The 17618-nt window shown below is 35.0% G+C and overlaps 1 protein-coding gene across 1 annotated transcript in view; it reads left to right on the forward strand.

Annotated features, from left to right (window-relative positions):
- Positions 1–17618, forward strand: part of PROS1 (protein S) — a 66425-nt gene that overhangs the window by 13601 nt on the left and 35206 nt on the right. The window contains exons 2-5 of the mRNA XM_045785403.2: positions 5220–5377; positions 8262–8286; positions 14964–15050; positions 17436–17558. Of these exons, the coding sequence (XP_045641359.1) occupies positions 5220–5377; positions 8262–8286; positions 14964–15050; positions 17436–17558 (393 nt within the window). The remainder of the gene's footprint in view (positions 1–5219; positions 5378–8261; positions 8287–14963; positions 15051–17435; positions 17559–17618) is intronic.

Here is a 17618-nt window from a genome sequence, read left to right on the forward strand (position 1 = left end):
ACACACAGCTTACCTTTAGAGAATACTTCTTCTAACACAACCTTTAACATAATAATATGAGAAGAATCAGTTGCTCAGCAGCCTAGTCCTCAATATAAACAAAAATAAGAACTTTAGAGGAAAGCAAGTGTAATAATTCTCTTTAAAAAATTAACTTAGAGGGGCACCTGGGTGGCACAGCGGTTAAGCGTCTGCCTTCAGCTCAGGGTGTGATCCCGGCGTTATGGGATCGAGCCCCACATCAGGCTCCTCCACTGGGAGCCTGCTTCTTCCTCTCCCACTCCCCCTGCTTGTATTCCCTCTCTCGCTGGCTGTCTCTATCTCTGTCAAATAAATAAATAAAATCTTAAAAAAAAATAAATAAAAATAAAAAAATAAAAAATTAACTTAGAAAAGATCGAATTGTAGCATGCATCCAGACATGGCATTTCTTCCCAAAGCCTTCTCCAAAAATTGGTAATAATTATATAGGCTGACAAATGCCTAATTAAAAATCTGTCTTTTGGTTTTCATGGTCCTTGCAATCTTCACATTTTTAAACATCCCTCCTCAGTTAGAAATCTTCTGTAGTAGAAATCTTTATGAAAAAAAACAAAAGATCTTACATCTGATTACTATGTGATTGTTTTAAATACAGTTGGTAATATCTGGACATATGTTTTTTAATTAACAGTGTTTCTATATTACATGCAGTTCTATTTTTCCTCAGGCTTTGACTAAAGAAAACATGCCATTTCAGCAGTTGACACGCATGAAGCACGATTACATCTCAAAGTATTATCTAGTTGTTCTATTTGTACGTTGAAAACAATTTCCCCCTGCCTCCTCCCACACTGAAGCAGAAACAAAGATTCAAGCAGTCTGCCAACACAAATGCTAGCCAGAGATTTTCTTCTCAGACACATTTTTGAGGGGTAGTTCTTCATTCTTGGGATGCCAGACAAGTAGGGCCTGGGAAGAGGAGAGACAGAAAGCAGAACTAAAAAAGAGATGAGCTTTGGAAGAAGGAATGTGAGAACCATGTTGGCAAAGGACAAGAAAGCAGAATGGAAAAGATTCAGAGGATGGATTATCCTAAAGCTTGGATCTCTTTCATCTGCAACCTCACTCTCGTCTGACTGATCAGTATTGGGCAACCTGCAGATCCATGGTCCTAACCACCCTCCTGAACAGAGGGTTGCAAGTTTGAACACTTCAGTGAGAGAAGAGGGGCCTCAGGAAAGGACCTCCTGTTGACCAAGTGGAACTGAATTGACGCTGGGAAATTCTCCTCTGGTCAGAGGCAGTGCTAACCCCACTATCTTTATTCCAGGTGCTTTTATGAAGTACCAGTAGCAATAAGTAACTTTTTTGAGGATAAGACAATCAAATCTTAGGCTCGAAAAACAAAGATTTGCCCCCACAGAAAATACCAGAGGGAACATATGAAGGTTGTTAAGACGGTTTCAAAAAGGAATTCCAGTTAATGTTTGAACAGTGGTTATGTTATTGACGTAATTGTTCAACGTGCTATGGTCACTGTTTTGAAGAGGGAGGACTTAGGTAAGTTAAAAATGTAAATAGTTCAGTCATTCTTCTAACTTGAAAGACTCATAACTAAACATTATATCTAAAAATATGAATCTGAAGGTAACACTTTTCAAGTAACATACCTGGGTTTTAACAGAGATCCTTGAAAAACTTCTTAACCCAAAGAAGTGAAACAAGTGATTAGAGACAGTGTAGTAATGCGAAGGGAAAACAGGTTTTGGAGGCAGGCTTCTGTTCTCAGCTGTGTGAACTTGGTAAGCTTAACTCAACTTCCCTGAGTTCTAGTTTGTTCATGCATAAAATGGGAAAATTACTGTCTACTTAGAACAGTTGTGATTAGTATTAATGGAGATAATGTAAAAACGGCATATATCTGCTTATATGCCATGACTATTATGATAAATAGTGGAACTTTGTAGACATTCCTGCAGTCTGGCAGGGTGGATGCATTTGGGTAGATAGACTGAGGCAGCTGGTAAAAGCACTTCTAACCCACATAGTTTTCCCATCTTACAGTTCTGTAGTTCTTAATTTGGATCTGTGATGTCATGTTTACTTTTTTTTTTTTTTTTGACAAGGAACAGTAGACTCTTTTGAAAGCACACTTGTTAAATCGATGGGTTTATTTTCTAAAGGACAGTAAATGTCTTATTGAAGATATCAAACTTGTCCATGCCACAACCACATAATTTCTTTTTTTAAGATCAAGTATGTTGTTGGCATTTGAGTGGCAGATATAGAGAAGAAAGCACTGGATTAGGAAGATGGGTATATTTAAATTCTTGTCCCATTAGTGGCACATCCTAACTCTATGACCTTGGGCCAAATCATGTAACCTCTTTCAGCTTCATTTTCTTCAAGTAACTAAAGGAAAGTGGGAGTGATAATTCTGTCCTCTGGTTTATGACATTATTTATGTGATGATCAAATGGAATAATATACACATTGAAAATTATTAAGGACAATGCCAATTTAAAACATTATTGGCTTGAACCTGGGTAAAATAAAACATAAACATTCAAATTTAGACAAAATTAGGTTTTTACTGTTAACTTCATTTTCCTTTAGGGTAGATGTGTAACAGTTTTCCTTTTTAAGATTCCTCTAATCAGTGGAGAAAATGAAACCTCTGTTTTTTGAGAAGCAGCGGATAGTAATCTGTACATTGGGATCCGGACATCGGGATCTAAGTCCTAAATTTGCACTTAGGGCAACTATCCTGCATGCTCTTTATGTGAATTTCATCTTCTCTAAAATAATGGAGGCTTCTTGTTTCCTTCTCCTTCTATAAACTTATGTGAGCATTCCTTTCAATGTCCACCTTGGTTCTCTCTGGACACTTGAGAACTTCCCCTTTCACAACGCGAATGTAGTATGTGTTACCAAACCTGGCCTGTGTCCTGCAGTGGGGTCAACATGTAGGGGAAGAGAGATTCTTAAACGTCAATATTAAAATCTAAATTCCAAAACTTAACATTCCATAAGAAAGAAATGCAAAAGAGTGATGTGTTTATGGTCAGTTTTCTAAGTGCATTTGACATTGATTTTTTTGTTATTGCATCACTGTATTTTTCAGAGAAAGATGTTATTGTTTTCCCCAGAAAACATATTTGCTTCAAGGTTCAGAAGGGTTCAGTTTTTGCTATATTTATTATAAAGTAGCATCCTTAAAACTACTATAAATAAATGAGATAACTGGCCACGTCAGATTCTTTCATTGTGGATAGGTCTACCATTTATTATTGAGTAATACACTTGACAGGAAATGTGCTCACAGAACAGCATCTGTTAGACCCACACAGCCTTGATTTAATCTTGATCTTAACGAATAGTGATAAAGATGGTAAGACATAGGGTTAAAAATATAACCCGAACACCATGTATTTAGTTAGTCATCACATTTAAACTTCTGTTTTGGCAAGTAGGAGAAATAAAATAGCATTAGTAACTTCACTCTTGAAAGATGTTCCGTTATTCAACTAATAATTGTGGTGACTTGATTAATTACTCCTTTTGCTTTTCTTTTTCTTCTTTCTGTTGACATATTTTTGTGTGTTCCTTTTTCACCAGGTAATAAGGTAAAAAAGAGAAAAACAAATTTATCTATTTATGTTACTTACTCATCTTAGTGAAAGTTCTATTGTGGTTTAAGTCAGGATTTAAAAATTATTTGTAGATTTTATTTTTGCTTTTAAAATTTTTCATTAAAACGTAATGTTGCTTACATACTAAAACAATAAAGCCAAAGCTTCATACTGTCCATTTTTTTTTTCCAACATAATTGCAATTAGTAGTTTGAGTGTCTTTCCAAACTATTTTCTATGTATCTCTCCACATGTTATTTACACATCTACAAGTATAGATGATACACATAGGGTTATGCGATAGTATGACATTCCACAATTTTCATTTTTAATTTAATAATATATCTTGGAGATCTTTGGTACAGGAGTATCTTCCTTCTCTTTGATAACTGCATATTATTCCACAGTACAAATGTATTATAGTTTATTTTTCCATTTCCTTCTTCAGAGTTATTTAGATTGTTTCTAATTTTTTAATATTACGGTTTTTCAACATTCTATACACCTTTTCCAGCTCAGGTGCGTATCTGCAGGACATCCTTACAAGCAGAATTGTTGAATTGAAGAGTATGTGTGCTTTAAATTTTCAGCTACTACCAGATTACCTTAAAATAATGCTTACCGGTATATGTTCCTACCACTGATATACAAGAATACTTGTTTCCCCTTATCCTCACCATTGCTTGATGTTATCAGTCTTTTAAGTTTGTGCAAATCTAATGGGCAAACACCTAGTTAAAAATTTTGTAATGAAGATCTTTTCACATGTTTATTGAACATTTTTTTTCCTCTTTAGTGATGTTGATATGATTTTGATTATAGTGTTTTATTTATATTTTCTTTATATTATTTTGTATTTAATCTTGCACACATTCTTATTATTCATTGGCTTATTATTTTTGTTGTTATTATTTTAATTTGCAAAAGTTGTTTATACATTCTGGATGTATTTTTTTCCATTTTATATCATGAAATATTTTCTTCCAGTCTGTTACTTGATGTTGAACTTTGTTACGTTTGTTGCTGTTATTTAAACTGTTTTCTCTTTGCCTTCTGTATTCTGTGCTTTGCACATGATCTTCCTTTCTCCAAAGATTTTTATTTTTCCTTTGTATGACTAAATCAAATGTTTTAGCTCATCAAGTATCTTTTAAATAGCTGATTGGATTGTACTCCCACATTTCTCTATCTTTACAGAGGTCATGCGGTTTTCCATTTAAATTGAGAAAACTATTACTCTAGCTTTAAAGATGTGTGGCTGTAACTTTTGATGTAGTCATTTCAGCATGCTGCTTTTTCCAAGTGTAGTCATAATAAGGTAAAGATTGAATATTGTCTGCCGTGTTTGGCCTCATGCATGTACTTGAATTATTCGTGTAGATCAGTATAAAAGTGCTGTAGCTTGCACGCCAAACCTGCTCTTTGAGTTGTTAATCAAAGTATTTATGTATCTGCGTATTTTTCTTCCCAGTTTTCCTATACTGATTTTAAATGTTATGCAGTTCACAGTTAGACAATGATTTTAATTCTCACTGTTTAATAAAATACCATATTTTAGGTGGAGAAATGAAAAGCTTACTCATAAAAACTTATTTTTTCCTTCAGTTTTGTCAAAGCAGCATGCTTCACAAGTCCTGGTTAGGAAACGCCGTGCAAATTCTATGTTTGAAGAAACCAAAAAGGGTAATCTTGAAAGAGAATGCATTGAAGAATTGTGCAATAAAGAAGAAGCCAGGGAGATCTTTGAAAATGACCCTGAAACGGTAAGAATTTATGAAATCTAGTAAGTTAGCATACCTAGACATACGATGAAAGACTGAACATTTCCAGGTTGAGTCCGTGTTCTCTTGTGTTCCTTTTTAAAGTTAATGATTGTGTATATCGCCTTCTGCATGTAACCACTGAAGCATTTCAGAAGAAAGTAACTTCAAAGGAAAGTGGGCTTCTTAGGAAGACACTATTGCCAATGCAGTGTGCTCTGACCAAACTATAATTCAGTTATTATACTTCATTCTCAGCAAGTGGTCTTGACTTCATGGTTTGTAAACACTTTTTTCCCAACTGAAATTTGGTAGTATTGGGTAGGTGGAGAAGGAGGTATCTCAAGTATAATGTGTGTTGTGTGTGACTGCATTATCACTATACTTCATTAAATCTCTCCGCTGGCATTTTTAACCAGGCTTTAGAAGACAAGGCTATCTAATCCAGAGCTTGGTACATCATAGGTACTCAGTGAATGCTTACTGAAGAATTCATTACAGTACCGTATTTCCTAAGTATAATTTTTTGCATAAAGCCTTGGGAAGTTTCCTGAACCCACGTAAAATGGTCACTAATTCCTGGGGTTAGAATTTATATATTTAGTGCAAAAATTTTTCCAAGTTACTCTGAAGAATTTAATCATAAAGACCACTAAATATCATACAGAAATATGGGACCCCAGACCTTATCTTTAGTCTCCTAGTTTTCCTAGGGAAGGATGTTTTCTAATATGCCCTATGGAAAACAGGATTATAAACAGTGCCTCTAAATATTTAGATGAAGATGACCTTGAGATGAAGATGACCCTGATAAACATCAGATATTTTTCCTGAGATGAACTATGTAACCCAAAGGAAACGAGGGAGAAAACGTATACAAAGTAGCTCCTTTAGCTCAGCCGTGGCTCCTGGGACCATGAGACTAGATGAGAGGTAATGAGCAGGAACATTTGTCTGTAGAGAACTTGTCCAAGACAGTAACAACTTGTATTCTCCAGAGTTCCTCTTTAATCCTTTTATCTCTACCTACTCTAAGAGGTTCAAAGAATATTTTTTCCAAGGTACCCAAAGAATCATTTTTAATACTCTGCAGGATTGAGCCAGTTTTGTTGCTTTTTGTGGATAGGCAATTGACAAGACAAAATATTTTATTTCACACTATATAGCAGATTAGTACTCTTATTGTGTAGGATATATATATATAATATAGAATATTATTTATTATAGAAATTTAAATACATACCATAGTAGTCGAAACAGTATAATAAGACCCCATATACCTCCCCAGACTTCAGCAATTATCACCGATCAGCCATTCTTGTTTTGCCTATTCTCTACCCCACCCAATCTAATTTTTGTTTTGTTTTGCTGCATCACTTAAGGCAAGCCTGCATCCCTGAGATATCATATTATTACATTGCCCATAAATACTTGAGTATATATTTCTAACATTGTAGATATGTTCTTGTAGCTTAGCCTCAGAATGGCAAATGGAGAGTGAGGTAGAAGACCATAGTGGAGAGGAGGGGAAGTAGTAGAGAAGTGAAACTCATTTATATGAGTTTCCCCTCCGCTTTCTGACATTGGTCTCATATACAAAAGACAAAGATGACAGAGAAAGTAAAGAAAAAATGGGAGAAATGAAAGGCAAGAAAAAAAGCAACATTTGTGACTGCTTCTCATTTTCTCTTTTTTTAAAAGATTTTATTTATTTGAGAGAGAGAGAGAGTATGGGGGGGAGGCGGAGGGAGAGGCAGAGAGAGTGGGAGAAGCAGATTCCCTGCTGAGCAGGGAGCCTGACTCGGGGCTTGAACCTAGGATCCTGAGACCATGACCCAAGCTGAAGGCAGACGCCCAACCTACTGGGCCATCCAGGCACCCCTCCTTCTCATTTTCTATTCACCCCAGCCTCTCCCTGTCCAGGTCCCTAATATACTAGTCCACACTCCCAGTCTCCACCCTGCTGCTCACCTCCCCGTTGTCCCAAATACCTTCCTTTCACACTTACACCATCTCCTTTGGAACCCGTTCATTGTTGCTTGTCTTCCTGGCTTTTGTTCTGTAGAAGAAAACGCTACTGTTCGAATTACTTGGTGGGAGATCCCATCATTATAAACAAGTAGACAAGTGTTGTGTGGGTTTATATGTGGGAGGAGGCAAGAGCGAAGACTTTGGCTCTGTACTGGATGAGGTATATTTCTTACTTGAGTATGTTTTTGTGTAGAAACACTGGTTTCTCATGAGGTGTTCTTGTGCTGTTAATGTTACACATTAGATATATTATTGCTTAAAAAGGCTTCAGGAACCAGCCCAAGAACCTTACATTGAGAAATCATTTTTAACATTTTTCTCCCTTTGGAAAAGTACATTCCTTAGTCCAAATTACTGATTTACAGACAAACTTTTGGTACATAACCAATTTGTAAGTAAGGTATTACATGTACATAAGATGCTGAAAGATAAATGTCCACTTTAATTCACTTCAAATTATGTCTCTCTTACTCAACCTTAAACGTGGTATATGTAATCAGCATGACATGAAATGTGTCAAATGGGTATCTGATCATTGTGGAAAAATTAAAGGATTTACAAATAGAGAGCATATATAACATGTAACATTTTCAGTGGAACCTGTTTTCAGATTAGAAGCTTTTGTAAAGTGACTTTATTGCTCAATATTGATTTAAGCTAAGTGTCTTATTGGCTTAATGTTATTAGTTATCTATTCCTGGCATATTTTACTGTAGCAAAAATGTTGTAATGTGGAAATGATAGTTATATGAATATATTTGCATATTTAATATAAAACAAATTATATAATTAAGTTTTAACTGTATAGTGAAATTTAAGCTTGCTAAGATATATTCTTTTCTTTCTTTCTTTCTAGGATTATTTTTATCCAAAATACTTAGGTAAGTTCGAAGAATCTCAATTATATAATCATAGAAATAGAAGGGAATTTAGATTTGATCAAGTCCAATCTTCCACCCATCTATTCTGTCCAATATAATTTAATTAGCCTTGGGAGTAAGAGTTCATTTTATATGCAGTTTTGCTGTCCTTTTATTTAAGGACATGTAGACAAATTTGAAATGGTTCTTTAATTACCATGTGGCATTTTGACGTTTTGTCTTTTTCCTTCTCTTGTCTTTGTCATAAAGGTCCATCGGCTGATGATAAAATATATTTAAGTATCAGGACATTCTTTAGAAGCATATGAATTGTCATGGGTTATCTTCTTAATATTGATATATAATTAACATATAATATTGTATTAGTTTCAGGTATACAACATAATATTTAATATATGTATGTATACGTTGCAAAATGACCACCCAGTAAGTCTAGATAACATCCATCACCACACGTAGTTACAGGTTTTTTTTCTGTATGAAAACTTTTAAGATCTACTTTTTTAGCAACTTTCAAATATACAATACAGTATTATTAACTATAGTCACCATTCTATACATTATACCCTAAGACTTGTTTACTTTATAACTGGAACTTATGGATTACCTTTTAATGAAAGAAAAGATCTCTATGCTCTCCAGAGCTTATGACATAAATCATCATAATTTAAAGTAGAGAAAACATAGAATGTCAAGACTGTTTCAGCTTCTCAGATATTTGGCTATTAAAAATTAAAAGCTTGTATTAAAAAATATAGTATTAATCCTTGTTTCTTAGGTCCATGTAATAAAGCTCTATTTTTGCAGGCATCAGCACTCTAGAGGTACATAACCTTTGATCACAGAGTACATTTGGATAAAGATAAATAACTTTTTAATACAACATTATATATTTTGGGGAAATTCCTTAGATAAAATACTTTTCTTTTTTCTCCTTCTCAACTTCCTCTTTTCTGGCTCTACTCAACTTTCTTTTCTCTTTGCTTGTCTTATTTGGCAGCATGGTAGAATAACCAAGTGCAAAAAAACAAAAAAAGAAAACCAAAAACAAACCTGTAAGATGTGGGCTCTACTCCCAGATCTAAAAATTTCTACTGTGTCAGGTTAAGCAACTTTATTTTGTTTTTCAGGTTCTGTATTTAAATGTGCACTATAATTATATTTTCTAACTTCGGACCTGTTGGGAACACCAAATAAGTATATGTATGTAGATAGATTTTTTTTTTACTTTACATTTTTCTTCAAATGTAAAGTATTATTATTTAACCAATCCGTAATTTGAAACAAAACTATACTTTTTATCATGTTTTGTTTTTTGATGCACAATTTATATTTTAGTCTTTACTTACATATAGGCATATGCAATGAATTCCACTATTGAAAACAGAAAAGAAATGCTCTACGTAACTTAAACTTTTATGTCATTTGATGTATATGTTCTATAGGCCAATGGCCCTAATGGGGAGAAAAAAACCTTTATGATCCTGTCCTTGGCAAACTAACATAACTTTACTAGTTACCATAGCTTATTCAGGAATCTTCTTATAGTGAGATAAGGACACCCAAGAACTTAGATCACTAATACTCACACAGTGGCCAGTGTTTAGATTTGGAGTTTCAGGGGTTAGAAAGTACTTCAGTTTATCCACATATCCTATGTACTGCATTGGAAACATGGAGCTTGTTTAAAAAAATACTGTGGGTTTCATCATACAAAAGTTAAGTTTTTAAGTTCTGTTCTTTCCTTAGAAAATAGAATGAATAACCCTACCATTTATGTGGGCCTTTAAAATATCACCTGATAGACTGGATTTTTGTATTAATGGAAGAGAAACTTCTTTGGAAAATGCTAAGTTCTGAGCCTAAATATAAACATTAGAAATAAATTTTAGTTTTTGGTTCTTGCCAAGTTGGCGAGTTAACCCAGACTGCTGACTCCTTCTCTTAAAATCATCTCAAGAGAAACATTGGCATTCCAGGCAATAATGATAACAAAATAAAATGAAAAACAACAAGAAATGTGAGAAATCCATGGATAAACTGAAGGCTGGCTTGACCTAGTATGTGTGTGTGGAAAGTGGGGTGCTGACTGCTGAGGCAGCAGTAAGAGGACAGTTTGGAGTATTTAAAAAATGACCTAATCATACAAATGAAGAAAAAAACTTTATAAAAGTACAATACTGCAAACTCTCCGTAGCAAGACATATGGAAATAACAAAAATAGGGATAGAAATAAGTTAAAAGGAAAACAAAAGAGAAGATTCACAAAAACAAAATCTCATTCTTTGAAAAGGTTAGTAAGTTAGATTGACCTCTAATAAGAATACTTAAGGAAAAAGGAAATGCCAAAACAAAAAGTGTAGGATAAAAAGAAGAAATACTATAAACCCAACATAGATTGAATTTATAATGGTAAAGTAAAGATAATCATAAAATAAAATACAATCACAAAATAATATAAATAGCTATGCCACAATATATTTGGAAACTTGATAAAATGGATACATTCCCAGAAAAATACAAAACACTATAATTTTACAAAAAGAAGTAGATAACTTGATTACAAATAATTACTAAACCAGCAAAACCTCAATCAAAGCCCTCTTCCATGTTGCCCCTCAAATCCAGACCCAGATGTTTTACAAATGACTTCTTCCAAATTAAAAAAAAAATTCTTAAATTTTCTCTTATAAAATTGTCCTGGAAGAGAGAATAAGATTCTATGCTGTGAACTTATTCAGAAAGGTTTGTGTAATCTTGAATCCAAACTCAGATAAGAACAACACAAGAAAACAAACTGAGGGCTTCGGGGGTAGTGAATGGGATAGGCTGGTGATGGGTATTAAGGAGGGCACGTATTGCATGGTGCACTGGGTGTTATACGCAAGTAATGAATCATGGAACTTTACATCAAAAACTAGGGATGTACTGGGGCGCCTGGGTAGCGCAGTCGTTAAAGCGTCTGCCTTCGGCTCAGGGCGTGATCCCGGCATACCGGGATCGAGTCCCACATCGGGCTCCTCCGCTGTGAGCCTGCTTCTTCCTCTCCCACTCCCCTGCTGTGTTCCCTCTCTCACTGGCTGTCTCTATCTCTGTCAAATAAATAAATAAAATCTTTAAAAAAAAAAAAAAAAACTAGGGATGTACTGTATGGTGACTAACATAATATAATAAAAAATTATTATTAAAAAAAAGAACAACACAAGAAAATAAAAATAAAATTCCTTTTCAATTATAAATTAATTCTAAAGAAAATGATATCCAAAGTGTATTAAAAATAATATATCATAATAAAATAGGGTTTATTCCAGAAATTCAAGAATGGTTTAACATCAGAAAACCTCTCAATTTAATTATCCACATAAAGAGTATATCATTACCTCAGTTCATACAGAAAAAGCAGTTGATAAAGTTCAGCATTTAATTATAAAACCTTTTTGCAAACTGTGATTATAGGATTACTTTCTGAGCTTGGCTAAGGTTATACAGAATAACCATATAATTTACAGATTTTGATACTTTTGTCCAGGACCAATACTACCATAGATAAATGCCAGGTAAAAAAGAACAAAATAGGACTGTTCTGGGAAAATTGCCAAGTATGGTTACTCTAATGATATACACACAACAGTAGAGAAAAAGAAAGAAAGAAAAAGAAAAGGGGAGGGAAGGAAAAGAAAAAAGAAAAAGGGAGAGAGAAAGAGAAAGGCAAGGAGGAAGGGGAAAAAAGGAAGAAAGGAAGGAAGGAAAAAAAACACAAAATGTGCAGTAAACATTGTACTTGCTGGATAAACTTCAGATGTAGTCTCTTTATGATTGAGAATAAGAAGATAAGCACTGGAAGTTACAACCAATGCAATAAGGAAAGAAAAATAAGAATTATGTAGCGCATGGGCAAAATACATACCTGTCATTAATTATAATTGATATGATGATATATCTAGAAGTAAAAGGATCCATAGACAATATAGTAGATACATAAGAGATTTTTAGATAGCTCTAAGACTAGCCTATAAAAAAATCAGTAGTAGTTCTTTACACAGTCAGTAGAAAATGAAAAGATGATACCTTCTGCTGTAACAACAAATCTCATAAGACCCCTCTAGAGAAAAATTTAAAACTCACATTAAGAATATACAGGATGGGGGTGCCTGGGTGGCTCAGTCGTTAACCGTCTGCCTTTGGCTCAGGACGTGATCCTGGGTGTTCTGGGATCAAGCCCCACATCGGGCTCCTCCGCTGGGAGCCTGCTTCTCCCTCTCCCACTCCCCCTGCTTGTGTTCCCTCTCTCGCTGGCTGTCTTTCTCTGTGTCAAATAAATAAAATCTTTAAAAAAAAAAAAAGAATATACAGGATGAACTGGAATCATGGAAAGACATTTCATGTTCTTGATTGAGTGATACTATAGGGAGAGCAATTATCTCCAAATTAATCTATATATTAAAAGCAATCCTATTTAGAATTCCAGATGGATTTTTGAAAAAGGAATTCAATAAGTTCACTTAAGCATTTAAATCAGGGAATAAAAGTCCACCCATGTCTAAATAAACATTTAAAAATGTAAAAGGAGGAAGCACCTCATCAAATGGTAATAATTCAAAGCCATAGAAAGAAAACAATGTGATACTGTCAGAACACATAGACTAATGAAACTAGAGAGATCAGAGAAAGACCCGTGTCTATATGCCAACCTAATATTTGATAAAGATGACACCACAAATCAGTGTGGATTGTTGAGAAGATAGTGTGGGGGAGGTTGACTAACTTTAATCAGAAATATAAATTTGAGTTCCTAGGTACCACCAAATGTAATGGTGTATTCTAGGTGGAATAAAGAAAGACAAAAAATGTTAAAGTAAAACCATGTAATTAAAGAAATAATACAGTAGATTATCTTCATAATCTATGTAATGGAAAAAAACTGCAAATGTACAAACTATAGGACAATAATTGGTACATTTGATTACAACAAAATGAAGAACTTCTCTTAAAAGAGACATGAAAGGTAAAGTTAAGAAATAATAGAATGAGAGATGATATTCATAAATGTTTAAATTTCTGCAGACCCACATGAACAATAAGTAACTGCCAATAGAAAAATAGTTAATAAGGAATGTTTTCAGAGGAGGAAACAAAAATTTTCTAAATGACATAAAGGTATGCTCCATCTCACTAGAAAAAAAAAAACTATCAGATATCACTTATTTGCCTATTATGGCAAAAATTAGAAAGCCAAGGTATAGAAATTCGTATGCTCTCTGGTAGGAACGCACCTCTGGAGAGCAACTAAGTACCTGCCTATCTAATGATCCCACAATTCCTGAAACCCCTGGGTATCCATTTCTTATGCAATTACTAAAGAGACATGCATGGAGATATCCATTGCAGTGCAACTTGTAGAGGTGGGAAGTTGGGGACAATCTAAGTATCTTTCATGGGTTTATAAAAATGGTGGTTACTTGTAACGGAGTAATGTTCAACAAGCAAAAAATTAGAAGCAATAACTTTTATGCAGCATCATGGAGTGATCATAAACATCCAGTGCCTCCTTGCTCTCTGAATTTGGATGTACCCTAGGATTGCCTTGATCAGTAGACTATGGCAGAGGGGACAGAATGCCTCTTCATTGGCCTGGCAGCTTCTGCTTTCTTCCTCCTGGAAGCTGGCATGAAAGAAGTGCCACTTTAGGACCAGCACGCTCAGAGAAACTCAGCCACATTGAGAAGCCCTGAAGTATGACATAACTAGTGGGGAGAGAGGTGCCCAGGAGCCCGAGCTGTCAGCGATATGAGTGAGAAGCCATCTGAGAGGCGGATCTTGCAATCTCAGCTACCCTGGCTGACTCTATGTGCGACAGAGACAAACAGCCCAACTAAACCCTTTCTAATAGTTGACCCACAGATTGTGAGCAAAATGGAGGGATTATTTAAGCTTCTAATTTTGGGGGTTGTTACTCAGCAAAAGATACTCTAAATACCACTTCTTTAGTAAGTTGTGATTAGCTGTGCAATGAACAATAATGTTGTCTTCAGAGACTATTAAGAAATGTTGACACTAAATGTCTCCTAGTTAAAGTATATGTATTTATCTGTTATTTCAGCTGTTTTTGCTTCCAGATTGCTATATCTAATTTCAGAGAATTATAGTGAGAAATAAAATGAATGAAGTAAACCTGCTTTGTAATATTGAGGCATTATACAAATATTATTTTATTAGTCTCTGTGCAACACTGGGAGAATTAGAAGTTGCCTGCAGCAACCAGAAACACTAGCTTAATCTATTGACTTAATTATAGACACTTTTAAATTAGACTCTGGTCCACAGATTTGAGGGTAACCCTAGGTCTCTGCTACAGAGTTAAGAGCATAGATTTATTGGCCAATAAATTTTTCTGTTAATCTAAGATCTTTTTCACTTCTTGCTTTAATGTTCTTCTCCAAAAAGAAGCTTCCATAAACCTGTTTTTCATGATTCTGTATTTATTGTAATCTTGCTTATAGAATTTTTAATTTTTCAAAAATGTGGATGGAAACACTTAGGGATGACGTTTTGAATGCCATATCCTGTAAATCCATAGGAAGATAAATATTCTATCACTTTGGATAATTTCTACCTCCACCATGATTTCGGATGAAGTGTACCTACTCTAAAAAGATTACATTTGTCTGTACTTACAGGTTGTCTTGGCTCTTTCCGAGCTGGATTGTTCACGGCCGCACGTCAGTCCACTGATGCTTACCCCGATCTAAGGAGCTGCGTCACTGGTAAACACCTCTACCATCCGTTTAAAAAACAAAACAAAATAAAAACCTGCAAGTAAATAAAATACACCATGTGACTATAACTAATGTTTAAAATCAACAACTGAGCCCTAGTTGTGTGCCCAGCAAGGAGATACTCTCAAAATCACTTGAAATAATGTTTTTTTCAAATGTAAATGCTGCTCTTTTGCTCAAAATAAATATTCACCTAATGGTTAGGTTGAACAGTGTTCCTTGTTTACTAAGCTTTAGGTCATTAACTTCAGAATTTTATTCCCGACAGCTTTATTTTGGATGTTGTTGCATAATCATGTATACAGTTGATTAATAAGGTCAAAGTAGAGCCATGTTTATTCTTCTAACTTTTGGCATCAATAATGTGAATGTGAAAAATGTTAGAATATCAAATTAGCCTTCTCCCTCTGAAGTTCATGTAGGACCTAGTGATAATTCCAGTAGATTATTTGTCTCTAATTTCCCAATTTCCCAGCTGAGAGTCAGAGACAAAAAGGTGAAATTGCAACATGTAAATTGGGATGTTCGTCTAGTGAATATTTTACATGTGGCATTGGCGTTATCTAAATACTCATTTATCTGAATTTTCTCTAATTTTAAATTGGTTATAATTACACAAGTAAAACAGTTTGCCTGAACGTGTATATTTAATCCATGCTTTATATTTTAATTTACCAAAGGATATGAAAATAATTTTTTTAAAGATTTTATTTATTTATTTGTCAGAGAGAGAGAGCAAGCGTGCACAGGCAAGGGGAGCTGCAGCCAGAGGGAGAAGCAGGCTCCCCACTGAGAAAGGAGCTGGATGTGGGAATCAGTCTCAGGACCCCAGGATCATGACCTGAGCCCAAAACAGCCACTTAACCGACTGAGCCACCCAGCCGTCCCAGATATGAAAATGATTTGATATTTGCTGATTAGCCTGTCTTCTAGAATTTTAACTAATACCTAATTTATTACCACTTTTCAAAAAAATTGATTTTATGAGGACATTTGTTGAAAAATTTGGTAATTAGGTTTTGATTAGGTTTAAATTTTTTTTTTTTTAAAACATGTAACAAAATTCCTCAGGGTAATTTAAGCAAAGGGGAATGTGTTGGAAGGAACTTGCAGTGTTAACTTGGAAGGCTTGAAAAACAGGTCTGGAAATGTGCAGGAACCAAGGGACCATTGCAGTGTCTAGTGAGGGGAGAGACCACAAATACAAAAATGGGCATATCTTTTAAGATGGTGATAAAGTACTATAACATTTTATGAAGAAAATGACCATCCTCTAGGAATCACCAGTTCTCTTCTACCTATTGTCCAGTGTCTGGAAACCGTTGTTTTATGTATTTTGAGCAGAGTTGTATTTATTTAAGGCAGGAAGATAAATCTAGTTCATGTTACTTCATCATAGCCCAAATTGGAAGTCCCATATTCTTTTTTCTATCGATACCGAGTAGTTTTATTTGTTCTGCCTGCCACATTGAATTGTTTTAAGGATCAAATAAGGTAATTTATATGAAAAAATAACAATTACAGTTGCAAATATATATTGTATAGTTGTATATATTTGCAAATAGAAAAGTAGTTCCCTTTTGCAAAATAATTATAAAGATTTCTCTAATGGACTATTTTTCTTTTTTAAAAAAAATTTTATTTAAATTCCAATTAGCCAACATACAGTGCAATATGAGTTTCAGGTGCACAATCTAGTGACTCAACACCTACATACAACACCTGGTGTTCATCACAACGAGTGCACCCCCCTAGTCCCCATCACCCATTCACCCACCCACCTCCCCTCTGCCAATCGTCAGCCCATTCTCCATAGTTAAGAGTTGGCCTGGGACACCTGGGTGGCTCAGTTGGTTCAGTGTCTGCCTTCGGCTCAGGTCATGATCCCAGGGTGTTGGGATCAAGTCCCACATTGGGTTCCTTGCTCAGAGGGCGGGCCTGCTTCTCCCTCTGCCTGCCAATCCTCCTGCTTGTGCGCCCACTCTCTCTCTCTAACAAATAAAGTCTTTAAGTAAGCAAAAAAAAAAAAAAAAAAAAGAGTTGGCCTCTTGATCTGCCTCTCTTTAAAAAAGAATGAAATTTTGCCATTTGTGGCAGTGTAGATGGAGCTAGCGAATATTACGCTGAGTAAGGTAGGTCGTCAGAGAAAGACAGATACTGTGTGATTTCACTCAGGTGGAGTTTGGGAAACAAGGCTAATGATCATAGAGGAGAAAATAGTGGACTCATTTTTCTATGACAAAGTATTAGTTGAGGGAAGGAGTTGTAATTGTTTTCATTGATGACAGACTCTGTGCACAGGATTTCTATTAAAGAGTTTATAATTCTACCATGACATGTGGTAAAAATTAAATAGCTGTCTATCTCCTTCAGCCATTCCAGACCAATGTAGTCCTCTGCCATGCAATGAAGATGGATATAAGAGCTGCAAAGATGGCCGAGCTACATTCACTTGCATTTGTAAACCAGGTTGGCAAGGAGACAAGTGTGAATATGGTGTGTATACTAAACCCACCTGACTCATCTCAGTTGGCCTCCTGGAAAGTTCTCCAAAGC

Source organism: Ursus americanus, chromosome 4 (genome assembly GCF_024610735.1).
Source record: "Ursus americanus isolate L20-20 chromosome 4, mUrsAme1.1.p, whole genome shotgun sequence".
NCBI classification, from domain to species: domain Eukaryota; kingdom Metazoa; phylum Chordata; class Mammalia; order Carnivora; family Ursidae; genus Ursus; species Ursus americanus.